Source organism: Sander lucioperca, chromosome 2, assembly GCF_008315115.2.
Source record: "Sander lucioperca isolate FBNREF2018 chromosome 2, SLUC_FBN_1.2, whole genome shotgun sequence".
NCBI lineage: Eukaryota > Metazoa > Chordata > Actinopteri > Perciformes > Percidae > Sander > Sander lucioperca.
In genome coordinates this window covers 26722995-26737597 of record NC_050174.1, presented here as the reverse complement: position 1 = coordinate 26737597, position 14603 = coordinate 26722995, and the positions used below count along the sequence as shown (strand labels likewise).

Genomic DNA, 14603 nt, shown 5'->3' with positions numbered 1-14603 from the left:
GAGGTGGTCACGTTGTTGCAAACGGCGTCATAGACGCTGATTTATGTTTTCCTCCGTGGATGCTTCATGGGAAATTAAGAATCAATGACACCAACATAACCAATCACACTATGACAGACTCTCCACTTAGCACCAACTGCAATGTTTAATTGCACGGTATCGGCTCCTACGAATGGTGTTGATTTTGGATTGAAAAAGTGAGTAAAAGATTTGCATTTGTCCACTGTGAAGGTTTAGCAACTTTTGTCAAAATGTAATGGTAGGAGTCAAACATCAGTAATTATTGAGAAGTGTGAGCTGCAAGGTCTGTGGTACATTTCCATTGCAAATACCCCATTAACATTGAGTTAAAGTGCCAAAACCGGTCTACGTTGATTATAGCGCCCCCTATCTCCCGATCTTCGCCAAATTTGGTACAGAGCCTCAGAGCCGCATGACGAACAAGCACCACAAGTTTCGTGGGATATTGCTTTTACTGTGGCAGAGATAGGGCATATGCAAATTTCCCATTTAAATGCATTGAGTTATTGGCCAAAACAAATAAACGTTGCTTATAGCGCCCCCTAAAGGCCGATATTCGCCAAATTTGGTACAGAGCATCATAGTGGCATGTTGAACAATGAACTCAAGTTCCTTGCTGATAACATTTAATTTGGCCGAGATATGATCAAAAACCCTATGAAAAAACGAGGTAGAGATGGAGTGACCCTGCCCGGAGGAAGCCCGGGGCCCCCGTCTGGAGCCAGGCCCAGATGGAGGGCCCGTCAGCGAGCGCCTGGTGGCCGGGTTTGCCACGGAGCCCGGCCGGGCACAGCCCGAAAAAGCTACGTGGCACCTCTCTCTCCAACCCATGGGCCCACCACCTGTGGGAGGAACCGCTGGGGTCAGGTGCGCTGCCACATGGGTGGCAGTGAAGGTCAGGGGCCTCGACGGACCAGACCCGGGCAGCAGACGCTGGCTCTGGGGACGTGGAACGTCACCTCTCTGTGGGGGAAGGAGCCGGAACTTGTGCGGGAGGTGGAGCGCTACCAGTTGGATCTGGTGGGGCTTACCTCTACGCACAGTCTCGGTTCTGGAACCATACTCCTGGATAGGGGTTGGACTCTTTTCTTCTCCGGAGTTGCCCAGGGTGTGAGGCGCCGGGCGGGTGTGGGGATACCCACAAGCCCCCGGCTGAGCGCCGCTACGTTGGAGTTTACCCCTGTGGACGAGAGGGTCGCCTCCCTACGCCTGCGGGTTGTGGGGGGGAAAACTCTGACTGTTGTTTGTGCGTATGCACCAAACAAGAGCTCGGAGTATTCAGCCTTCTTGGAGACCTTGAATGGAGTCCTGTATGGGGCTCCAGTGGGGGACTCCATAGTTCTGCTGGGGGACTTCAACACGCACGTGGGAAATGATGGAGACACATGGAGAGGCGTGATTGGGAGGAACGGCCTCCCTGATCTAAACCAGAGTGGTTGTTTGTTGTTGGACTTCTGTGCTAGTCATGGATTGTCTATAACGAACACCATGTTCGAACATAGGGATGCTCATAAGTGTACTTGGTACCAGAGAGAGTACCAGAGGCAGAGCTGTCAACTGATCACCATCTGGTGGTGAGTTGGGTCAGAGGGTGTGGGAAGACTCTGGACAGACCTGGTAAGCCCAAACGGGTAGTGCGGGTAAATTGGGAACGTCTGGAGGAGGCCCCTGTCCGACAGACTTTCAACTCACACCTCCGGCGGAGCTTTTCGTGCATCCCTGTGGAGGCTGGGGGCATTGAACCCGAGTGGACAATGTTCAAAGTTTCCATTGCTGAAGCTGCGGCGGGGAGCTGTGGTCTTAGGGTCTTAGGTGCCTCAAGGGGCAGTAACCCACGAACACCGTGGTGGACACCGGTGGTCAGGGAAGCCGTCCGACTGAAGGAGTCTTTCCGGGATATGTTATCCCAGAGGACTCTGGAGGCAGTTGCAAGGTACCGAAGGGCCCGAAGGGCTGCAGCCTCTGCCGTGAAAGAGGCAAAGCAGCGGGTGTGGGAGCAGTTCGGAGGAGACATGGAGAAGGACTTTCGGTCGGCACCAAGGTGCTTCTGGAAAACCGTTCGCCACCTCAGGAGGGGGAAGCGGGGAACCATCCAAGCTGTGTACAGTAAGGATGGGACGCTGTTGACCTCAACTGAGGAGGTAATAGGGCGGTGGAAGGAGCACTTTGAGGAACTCCTAAATCCGACTAATGGTAGAGGCAGAGCTGGAGGATGATGGGGGATTGTCGTCAATTTCCCTGGTGGAAGTTGCTGAGGTAGTTAAACAACTCCACAGTGGCAAAGCCCCAGGGATTGATGAGATCCGTCCAGAAATGCTTAAAGCTCTGGGTGTGGAGGGGTTGTCTTGGTTGACACGCCTCTTCAACATTGCGTGGAAGTCGGGGACGGTGCCTAAGGAGTGGCAGACCGGGGTGGTGGTTCCCCTTTTCAAAAAGGGGGACCAGAGGGTGTGTGCCAATTACAGGGGTATCACACTTCTCAGCCTCCCCGGTAAAGTCTACTCCAAGGTGCTGGAAAGGAGGGTTCGGTCGATAGTCGAACCTCAGGTTGAAGAGGAACAATGCGGATTCCGTCCTGGTCGTGGAACAACGGACCAGATCTTTACTCTCGCAAGGATCCTGGAGGGAGCCTGGGAGTATGCCCAACCGGTCTACATGTGTTTTGTGGATCTGGAGAAGGCGTATGACCGGGTCCCCCAGGAGATACTGTGGGAGGTGCTGCGGGAGTATGGGGTGAGGGGGTCCCTGCTCAGGGCCATCCAATCTCTGTACGACCAAAGCGAGAGCTGTGTCCGGACTCGTTTCAGGTGAGAGTTGGCCTCCGCCAGGGCTGCGCTTTGTCACCAATCATGTTTGTAGTATTTATGGACAGGATATCGAGGCGTAGTCGGGGTGGAGAGGGGTTGCAGTTTGGTGAGCTGGGGATCTCATCGCTGCTTTTTGCGGATGATGTGGTCCTGATGGCATCATCGGCCTGTGACCTTCAGCACTCACTGGATCGGTTCGCAGCCGAGTGTGAAGCGGCTGGGATGAGGATCAGCACCTCTAAATCTGAGGCCATGGTTCTCAGCAGGAAACCGATGGAGTGCCTTCTCCAGGTAGGGAATGAGTCTTTACCCCAAGTGAAGGAGTTCAAGTACCTTGGGGTATTGTTCGCGAGTGAGGGGACAATGGAGCGGGAGATTGGTCGGAGAATCGGCGCAGCGGGTGCGGTATTACACTCAATTTATCGCACCGTTGTGACGAAAAGAGAGCTGAGCCAGAAGGCAAAGCTCTCAATCTACCGGTCAGTTTTCGTTCCTACCCTCACCTATGGTCATGAAGGCTGGGTCATGACCGAAAGAACGAGATCCAGGGTACAAGCGGCCGAAATGGGTTTCCTCAGGAGGGTGGCTGGCGTCTCCCTTAGAGATGATGATTAGAGATAGGGTGAGAAGCTCAGTCATCCGTGAGGAGCTCGGAGTAGAGCCGCTGCTCCTTCGCGTCGAAAGGAGCCAGTTGAGGTGGTTCGGGCATCTGGTAAGGATGCCCCCTGGGCGCCTCCCTAGGGAGGTGTTCTAGGCACGTCCAGCTGGGAGGAGGCCTCGGGGAAGACCCAGGACTAGGTGGAGGGATTATATCTCCAACCTGGCCTGGGAACGCCTCGGGATCCCCCAGTCGGAGCTGGTTAATGTGGCTCGGGAAAGGGAAGTTTGGGGTCCCCTGCTGGAGCTGCTACCCCCGCGACCCGTTACCGGATAAGCGGAAGAAGATGGATGGACGAGATATGATATGATACGTGTGTGGTAGCTAGCTATGAAAATTTGTTGGGTCGTCAAATGTGCATACTTTAACGTAGCAAAATTCCTTGAGTAACTTTTGGTCAGGTCGATCTGATGATGCTACGTACCAGTTTTCGTGCTGATCCGTCGCACGGCCTAGGACGAGTTCGAAAAAGTTGGTTTTGCGCATTGGCCGATATTGCGAAAACAATTTTAAGCAAAAATGGGCCTGGCCTATATCTATGATGATGTGATTTAGCTTGATTCAAGGAACACGTGGATGTAAGGATTTCTAATGTGCGATGTGTAATGCGGGAGTTAAAGGTAAAAAAACATTATAGCGCCACCTAGTGGTCCACATGTGTAATTTTTGGTAGGTGTGGTCCATGACTCATTGTCTATCTACCCTGCAAATTTAAAGTTGTTCACATTAGTGTAAGTGGTGAATCTAGACTTGGGTCCCATAGGCCACGCCCACTTTGACCCCTCAGTACCCTACTCTAGAGATGGCCTCAGGAGTCACCGTAAATGGCACCCATCAAATTTTGTAAAAATCGGATGAGCCGTTCATGAGATATAAACTTTTTGTAATTGTAGCGCCCCCTAGTGACCAATTTTCATAAAAAGCAAAGGAGTCCTCCAGTGGGTTGATATCATTTATTTTGGCTGAGATATGGCAAAGTTGGTGTTTTCATAGTTAGCTACACAAATTTGTTCATGCGTAATATGCGCAATTTTTATCTTATAAAAATTCTTTTTAGTAACTTTTTGTCAGGTCAGTCTGGAGATGCTACGGTCCAAGTTTCGTGCAGATCGGTCGCACGGTCTAGGAGGAGTTCGAAAAAGTAGGTTTTTGATAAATCGCGATTTTTCACGCATAAAAGTCTAGGCGGAAATGGCTGTGGCCTATATCACGTGATTCAGTTGGATCCAGGGAACACGTGGATATATGGATTTTAAATGTCAGGTGTACGGTGTGGGAGTTATAGGGTCAAACGCGTTTTTTCTGCTATAGCGCCACCTAGTGGTGGAAGTGGGTCAATTTTTGCGCCTGAGGTCCTTGCGGAGTTTGGGACCAGTCCTGAAAACGGCAACTCCCCACCATGTACGGTTTAGGCTGTAGTCGGAGTTTTAGGCAGAGAAGAATAATAATAAAAACCTTTAGAAAAACAATAGGGTTCTACAGCCCTGCTGTATGAACGGCATAGCTTTGCTATTGCCCGTTCTTACAGACTCGGGCTTGGACCCCTAATGACAGCAGTGCAGGGAAGAATGTGCCACTATGCAATGGAGCATAAGAGACAATAAAGGCTAAAGCTAACTCCACATCGACTCGCTCTTCCAAGCCTTTTCCTCGCCAATGTTCGCTCACTGGTGAACAAAATGTATGAACTGTGGCTGCGGATCACCACAAACAGAATGATTATGGACTGCAACATCATGATTTTCACAGAAACTTGGCTTAACAGTGGATTACCCAACAGCTCTATCAAGCTAGCTGGACGCTGCCTCCTCCGTGCGGACAGAACAGCTGATGACTGTGGTAAGACCCGAGGTGGGGGTTTGTGCATTTATGTTAACAAAACGAGTGACTTCAACCACTCGAATTTAAAGACTGTACTGCCTAAGATCAAAATGCATTAGATCAAAATGTATCATGCCCCACAAGAGGAGAAAAGATTTTAGACCAAGTCTACACAAATGTGGCTGATGCATACAGAGATGCTTCCCTCACCCATCTAGGACACTCGGATCACCTCTCTTTGTTTCTACTGCCCAAGTATTTAGCATTCATCAAACGTGTTAAAACAACAGTAAGGACAGTCAAAGTGTGGCCAGAGGGAGCTGACTCGGCACTTCAGCAGCGTTTTGGAAACACTGACTGGAGAGTGTTCGCAACTCAGGCCACCCACGACTTCCACACGGACATTGATTCATATGCCTCCTCCGTTCTGGACTGTATCAACTCAAACATCAACAGTGTCTCCATCCTCAAACGGATTACCACTTTCCCTAATCAGAAGCCATGGATAAACAGTGAGGTCAGACTCCTGCTGGAAGCACAAGACATTGCAATCAGATCAGGTGATGCTCAAGCCTATAGCTCATCCAGGGCTAACCTGAATAGGGGCATCAAAAAGGCCAAGCACAACCACAAGCTAAGGATTGAGGACCACTTCAAGAACAACTCTGACCCCCGACACATATGGCAAGGCATCCAGGCCATCACAGACTACAAAGCTACTCCCCCTGTCACCGACACCTCCTTGCCTGATGAGCTGAACCACTTCTATGGCCACTTTGATAGGGACAACAAGGAAGTGGCCATCAAGGCTGTGGTCTGCAGATCACCAGCCCCTCACACTCTCCACCACCGATGTGCATGTGGCACTGAGCAGGATTAATGCACGCATGGCTGCTGGTCGTGATGGTATCCCCGGACATGTACTCAGGACCTGTGCTGTGCAGCTGACTGAGGTTTGGACTGACATATTTAATATGTCACTAGCCCAAGTCCCTGCGTCCCACTCACCCCCATCATTATGAAGTGCTTCGAGAGGCTGGTCCTGGTCCATCTCAAGACCTGCTTACCAACCTCACTGGACCCCTTCCAATTTGCCTACCGTCAGAACAGGAGCACAGAGGATGCCATCTCCACGGCACTTAACTCTGCCCTGTCCCAGCTTGACAATAGCAACACCTACAGTTGTGTTCAAAATAATAGCAGTCCAACATCACTAACCTCATAAATCAAATTTTTTGGTAGAAATGATATTTCTACATGGCAAATCATTTCCTAGTAAGTGTTGTAGAGTCATAGAAAACCAACAGACCCAACAGTCATGACATGCATGCTGCTGCGTAATTGAATCTGTAATTGAAAGGGGCATGTTCAAAATAATAGCAGTGGTGTGTTCAATTAGTGAGGTGATCGATTCTGTGAAGAAACAGGTGTCAGTTATGGCCTATATTTAAGGAAGGAAGGAAGCAAATGTTGTGCATGCTGGTTATAGTGCATTTCACACTGAAACACTCAGCAAAATGGGTCGTTCCAGACATTGCTCTGAGGAACAACGGACTTTGATTAAAAAGTTGATTGGAAAGAAGAAGGCTATGTGAAGCAAAGCTATCAGCTAGAAGCCCCCGCAAAGTCCCACTGCTGAAAAAAAGACATGTACTGAATAGGTTGAAATTTGCCAAAGGACACATTGACTGGCCAAAGGAGAAATGGCGCAACATTCTGTGGACTGATGAGAGCAAAATTGTTCTTTTTGGGTCTAGGGGCCGCAGACAGTTTGTCCGACGACCCCCATGCACTGAATTCAAGCCACAGCACACTGTGAAGACAGTAAAGCATGGTGGTGCAAAAATCATGTTATGGGGATGTTTCTCATACTGTGGTGTTGGGCCTATTTATCACATACCAGGGATCATGGATCAGTTTCAATACATCAAAATACTTGAAGAGGTCATGTTGCCTTATGCTGAAGAGGAAATGCCTTTGAATGGGTCTTTCAACAAGACAATGACCCAAAACACACCAGTAAACGAGTAAAGTCTTGGTTTCAGATGAACAAGACTGATGTTATGGAGTGGCCAGCCCAATCCCCAGACCTCAATCCCATAGAAAACTTGTGGGGTGACATCAAAAATGCTGTTTCTGAGGCAAAACCCAGTAATGCAGAGGAATTGTGGAATGTAGTTCAATGGTCCTGGGCTGGAATACCTGTTCACAGGTGCCAGAAGTTGGTCGACTCCATGCAACACAGATGTGAAGCAGTTCTCAGAAATAATGGTTATGCAACTAAATATTAGTGCAGTGATTCAAAGTAAAGCAAACCCTTGAGAAATTTTTTCAGTTTATACATTAAATGTTTGAGTGTGTAAAGAAAAATGCAAATACTGCTATTTTTTTGAACAGCCTAATATTCCTTTTTCTTCACTTTCTGTAAAGGTATAACACAAACGTGATCAATTTTGGTCATGTTTTGATTTGGTATAGAATGTGCAGTGTTCCCAATGCATTGATTATGGAATTAAAAACTATTCTAAGGATTTTGAGCATTATTCACTTTTTTAAACACACTGCTATTATTCTGAACACAACTGTATGTGAGAATGCTGTTCATTGACTTTAGTTCAGCATTCAACACCATCATCCCCTCCAAACTGATCACCAAACTCAGTGGGTATCAATACCTCCCTCTGTAACTGGATTCTGGACTTCCTAACCAACAGACCTCAGTCTGTTAGGTTAGATAATCACACCTCCTCAACCATCACCCTGAACACCGGCGTACCACAGGGATGTGTGCTGAGCCCTCTCCTTTACTCCCTCTTTACCTACGACTGCACACCTGTACATGGCTCTAACACCATTGTCCAGTTTGCAGACGACACTACGGTGATTGGTCTCATCAGCAACAACAATGAGATGGCCTACAGGGAGGAGGTCCAGCACCTATCATTGTGGTGCACTGACAACAACATGGCTCTCAACACCAAGAAGACCAAATAGCTCATTGTGGACTTCAGGAAGTCTAAAGCTAGCACACACACACACCCATTCTCATCAACGGGACTGAGGTGGAGCGTGTTACCAGCTTCAAGTTTCTGGGTGTCCACATCTCTGAGGACCTCTCTTGGACCCTCAACACCTCTACCCTGATCAAGAAGGCTCACCAGCATCTCTTCTTTCTGAGGAGACTCAAGAAGGTCCAGCTGTCTCCTCAGATCCTGGTGAACTTCTACTGCTGCACCATTGAGAGCATCCTCACCAACTGTGTCACAGTTTGGTATGGCAACTGCTCTGCCCATGACCGGAAAGCACTGCAGAGGGTGGTGAAAACTGCCCAACACATCACCGGTTCCTCACTCCCCTCCATCGAGGCCATCCAGGGCAAGCGATGCTTGCGTAAGGCGCGCAGTATCATCAAAGACTGTTCCCACCCCAACCACAGACTGTTCACCCCACTCCCCTCCGGGAGGCATTTCAGGTCTCTCCGCACCCGAACCAGCAGGTTCAGAGGAAGCTTCTTTCCTGCGGCTATCACCCTACTGAACTCTAGCTCTGCATCCTGGTGACAATTAACCTACTAATGGGTCTGTAGTTATGCTTCCTGATATACAGTATACTGTATAGTGCCATCAACAATTGACTGTAAAACAATAATGGACGTAGCAGGAGTGACGTCACCCATTGGTTAGTGGACTGCAGTTTTAAAGCCTTGAGTTTGCCAAGTTGGCTGTCGTCATCTTGGTATCTTGAAACCAGATGTGACGATTTTTGGACGAGAGGGCAGAGTATCGTCTGTGGTTTCAATGGCACTGCGCTAAGCTAAACGCTTTTCATTGGCTGAAGCGAGTCATCCAGTGGAGTTTTTACCAGCAGGTAAACTCGGACCTCTGTGCACTTGGCAACGTTCATCTGAATGTACGGCACTACACAGATCTGGTTGAAAATGAATAAACTTTCCCTTAAGTTACCAGCTAATGTAAGGGCTAGCTTGGTTGGCAAGGTGCTACAGAACGCTGAACAAGACATTTTTAGGCGACCACAATGTTCCAATCAACTTTGATGAAGTCAAAACACACAGTGAGAGGGTCCAAGTTTAAGACGGAAACATAGACAACATCCCAAAAGAAGTTCACAGCTATTGTCATGTACACAATGCCATGGCTAGCATTGCTAAGCCTCTATCATGATTGACAGGTTGGCTTGTAGCCAAGCCCCTAAAGCATCCCCTGCTTTATTAACAATTTGTAAATAAATGGGACAATTTACAAACTTGAAACTACAAAGACTTGAAACTAGCAATTGAGACAATAAACTCTTTATGAAAATCTAAAAAAAAAGTTTATTGAGGTGATAAATCCAGTGAGAAATAGGGTCATTTTCTCATAGACTTTTTACAAGCCAACTTTTCTTTTGCAAAAAGGGAACTCTGCCTCTGCTGGAAATTGGATAGAATGCAGGTTTAAGGTACTTTCACATTGGCTTAATTTATCAGACCGGTTTGCCCTGTTAATTCTGGCATAATTGCCTGGCATAATTCTGTTAATTCAAACTCAGTATTTCTTGCATTCCAAATTAAAAGTCCTGTAGCATTTCAGTGAACAGAATCCATCAATTTCCTAACAGGACTTTTATTGGCAGGAACGTGTCGTGTCAGTGACATACCGTACTTCAAATGTAGCTATTGCCATCTTGTGGCACTTGTGCGTTACTATGGCTTTGGCTGGGACATAAACACACACCCACAGTAGCTACAAATGGGACAATAACACTGCTGAATGAGTAATCCAGAACAACAAAGTGTTAAAAAATAAGCATGATTATATTGGTGAATTTGTTCAATTAAAGGGATGGAAATGTGCATTATGTGTGCACAATATATGACAGGCACCAGGAGTATTACTTTTTTTTTTTTTTTTCCCAGCCTGTATTTGGGTCCGGCTTTAATTTGTTCGTGGCACCCATGTCCTCGGCCATTACTTGAGACCCAGCTTTTATTTGACTACGGGCTTTTTATTTGAAAAAAATGTGTGTTTGAATGAAATGTTTGATTATATGTCCTGGAATGGCATTTCAGTAAGCTAGAGTAGTGGCAAAAACATTTGTTCCTATATTTTCTTCGGAGTGTGAGAAGTTATGTTGTCATTATTTTCATGGTGGTGGACAGGAATCGCTGGCCAGGTATCTATGGATGTCAATGGTGACAGAAATGGAGATTTCTCTTTGATGGCCATGACGAATGTTGAGGCAGGAACCTATGAGGTAAGAAGAAGTAGAATTCCAACATTGTTACATCTTTGCTAACAGGCAAAATATGCTAAATGTGCTAGTGAAAATTCAACTGGATGAAAATATCTTATACTAACTTACAGGTGGTGGCCAACTACTTTGGTAAAAATGAAACTTTTCAGCTGCTGCCTGCCTTCAACGCTGACCATTTCACCCTGAGAGGAAGACATAAAACACACACAGAGATACCCGACAAATCATGTAATTGGACACAACTGTTTACTGACACCTGTGAAATTTAACTTGGAATTTGTATGTTATGTACAGTATGTTTGACAGAGTACATGTTTTGCTCTTCCAAACAGGTGGACTAGGAGTATCAGCGTTGACTGGAGTCATAGTGGGAGCTGTTCTAGGAACTGCAATGCTTATAGCATTCTACTTTTTCAGGTAACAAGGTGATAGTTATCTGCTCATTTATAATAATATTATTGGGTTCAGTACTACAGTGTTTGTCAGGTACTGTCGGCTGGTTCAGCGGTCAATTTTCTGATCATGCACAACAAAACAGAACATGTAAGAATAAAATCAGCCTTCCAATACCACTATGGATATAGAGCCGTTCGGTCAGCCGGAGAGCGGAGTTCACTTGGCGGCCAAAACAAAACACTTTCACCCAGGAAAGGCTTGTTCGTTCCTCGGTGCCACGCTATGCCCCCCTTCTAGCCCGTTACATCACAGTTTAGATAATCATTTTCAAGTTTTCACCACCAAATAAGTATAACGCCGGCTACACACTGGCTGCATGGCTTGAGCGTGGCGTTTCTGTTGCGTGTCAGTTGCGTGGCGGCTGCGTGGCGTTTTCTATGTCTTTACACACCAGAAACGTGTCTGACGCGGCGCTGCTGCTGCTAGCCTTGTCTGTACACATGGATGTTTCCCATTGATAAAATGCACTCAAGCAGTAGTATACTTATGTTAAACATAAATATATACTGACTTGATTATAGCAAAGACAACGTCGGCAGTATTGACGGCAAAATAGGCTACGGAATATTTCGTTCGTATTGACAGGTGCAATATTTGAAAATTGATTTTTTTTTTTTTATTACATTTATATCTGCATTTATGTCAAAACCTAGAGACTTTCAAACATCAACATGTCATTTATTAATATGTATTTGTGTCAAAATGACATAGAAACATCTTTTTGTATTCTATTTTGCCTGAAAACGCTTCCAACAAGCTTGTGTGTCGCGTGAAAAATAGGCGTCGGTTCTATTTCTAGCATGCACGTGTTTTTTCCTGAGACGTGCGTGTTACGCAGGCAGTGTGTAAGCTCTAACCTGTTAACATGTGAGCCGAAATAAAAACGGACACGCCACCCAGCTGACACGCTCGCGCGACGCATCCAGTGTGTAACCGGCCTAAGACTGTGTAACTGCTGCTTCCCTAACTCTCAATGTTCTTGGTGAGAAAGACTTAATGAAAACTGAAAGGAATGATGGTGAAAACTACAGAAAAGAACAGGTTAAAAAAAAAAAAAAATTTCTCTAATGTGATTCCTCTGCAGAAAAAACTACAGGATAACCATTGAGCGGCGCACACATAGTGAAGAGTGTGACACCGGGAAGCACCGTCAGTTACGAGAGGACTCCATCAGATCGCACTTCTCAGCCGCATAATCCTCAGCAGGAGCAGCAGTCCCTTCACAGAGAATCACACATCTGAATGTGACCAAAGACTTTGCAATGGTTGTCAGTGGAGCCATGCTGTTAAAAAATGAGACGTTTTGTGTTGTATCCTTTAATGTTAATTGACTTATTGTAACTCAGGACAGTTGTAACAGTCACAAAGCACCACTTACTTTGATTGTTCTCCATAAAGTAAAAGGTATATGATTGTATTGGTGTATAGAAAGCTTTGGCCCTAGTATTCTTTAAGGATTTTTAAAGAATGTGTTTCACTTTTTATTTTCAGATTGTGGTTATCACGACTGTGAATGATTCAGACTGTGTATCTAACACTACATTTGCATGCACTAGTGGGGGGAGTGAGGTCTACTTTTGCCTCTCAGGTCAAAAGACAGGACAAACAGAGGCCTCATGTTTAAGGTTGGTAAACAACAATGGCAGAGCAAAACTTTTAAGAAATGCTACAGCTGGAGCTAACCTACTAAAAAGGGATATAGGCTAGATCTATATCGATAGGCTATAAGCTACTGATATTAAGCTACTGATGTTGTAAGGTTTTCAGTTCACCATAACCTTTCTGAGATCCAGCAGCCTCCATACAAATCAAATTTCTCATTCCTAACTGAGCTCATTGCTGAAATGAGAAATGAGAAACACTGGGTCACATATCATTGAGTACATCTCTTCTACATCTTTAGATTGGCTCATTTACAATATTTCCTTTTAAATACATTGCTACCTGCATACTAAGTTGTGGTTCTACATTCTGATAAGGCCTACTTTGTTTACTTACTTAAGTTTACTTTATTAATGGTTGATCAATCATGCATAATGCTTTATAGAGCAGTAGCCTAATAAACCAGAGAACAACTTAGGTTGGGTTGTATTCGTTTTGGCTTTACAGCTGACCATCCTCCCAATGAATTAAAGGAAAACTACAATTTATTGCAACTTGGGTTTTTCTATCAGTTTTGATCATCTGAGCTGTCTGATCCTTATCAAGTTTGTTCCCTGATGAATCTTTTTTTAGCAAGATAACTGTTTTCACCAGTGACTTTGGTGAGTACAATGTTATCAAAAGTGATGGCCAGAGTAAATAGAAGTCTAGGAAAAAAAGAGATTCATAGAGCAAGCTAAAAAACATAAAGCAAGTTTCCTGCTGAAGGAGGAAAAACACAAAGGTTTCTAATAATGGCTTATTAAGGACACATTCATTATTGAAAGAGTTATCAACATTACCACATAAGTTGCAAATTATAAACCATTATTTCTCATCAGTATTCCTTATCAGAAAGTGGAACTGAAATCATAATTAATTGTGATAGTAATGATAGTTAATTATATTGCTGTGTTATAAAAGCAGTGTGAGATGCTTTCCATAAACAGTAGTGACTGCATGAAAAAAGTATTTCACTCTGCGTTAGTGACCTTTAGTTTTTTAGCAAAGTCTCTGTCATTTGGGTTGAATTATTCAGCCGGATTTAAAGACAAGGTTTTTATAGACGCAAAATAAAGACAGTGAACTTGGTAAATGGCCTACCCAGCCTGCTGGTTCAGTTTGTGTGTTTGGGGAAATATTCGGAGAATAAACAAATGTATTGTATTTAGGTTCAAAAACAGTTTTATTCACTTGCTTTATTCAAAGCTCTGTATAATATTACTATAATAACTTTTGGTATCTGGTAAAGTGACTTAACAGTGACAATGTATTTAAATTATTTTATGTTATTTAACAAATATATTTTAAAATATGTTTCTCTCAATATTGAATTTATAGTGATTTTATTAAACTTCATCCTATTTGGTTTCTTCATAATGATTTTCTCCTTCATATCTTACAATTGAACTGCACCTCATTTCTATCCCAACGAGGACATGGTATATTTTTCATATGCTATAACATTAGTGTAGAGACTGTTTGATTTGTACAATAGCCAGTGATTTGGATTTTATTATAGTTTTATTCTTTCGATTAGAATTAAAAAAAAAAATAAAATAAAATTACCTGTTTCAGAAAAGGCACATATTACATATATTTCTTATTTTCACCACAAATTCATAATTAACTGCTGTGCTACATTTACGGCAAGACCATATTTTTGAGGTCACTTCCAGTCCAAACCAAGACTCTAATTCCCATTCCCAGACCAGCATGATTGTAAGTTTGTTAAGGTTATTTGAAATTAATGTTTTATAGATTCATGAGACCAGTCCTTCAGTTCTACTAAAACGTAGTGTTATCTGTATCTGATTCTTTAGCATCTATTATTATTGTAATAGTGAGTTCCATTTGTACTCGGAAGTCGTATTTTCCGAGGTCAAAGTCAGAGTACACAGAGTACCCCGAGCTTAAAATCCAACATGGCTGCCCCATGCACCAAC

The 14603-nt window shown here is 44.7% G+C and overlaps 1 protein-coding gene across 1 annotated transcript in view; it reads left to right on the top strand.

Annotated features, from left to right (window-relative positions):
* npr3 (natriuretic peptide receptor 3) overlaps positions 1-13930 on the top strand; it is a 38366-nt gene extending 24436 nt beyond the window's left edge. The window contains exons 5-8 of the mRNA XM_031300492.2: positions 10466-10560; positions 10671-10788; positions 10893-10977; positions 12101-13930. Of these exons, the coding sequence (XP_031156352.1) occupies positions 10466-10560; positions 10671-10788; positions 10893-10977; positions 12101-12212 (410 nt within the window). The 3' untranslated portion in view covers positions 12213-13930. The remainder of the gene's footprint in view (positions 1-10465; positions 10561-10670; positions 10789-10892; positions 10978-12100) is intronic.
* Positions 13931-14603: the final 673 nt, after the last annotated feature.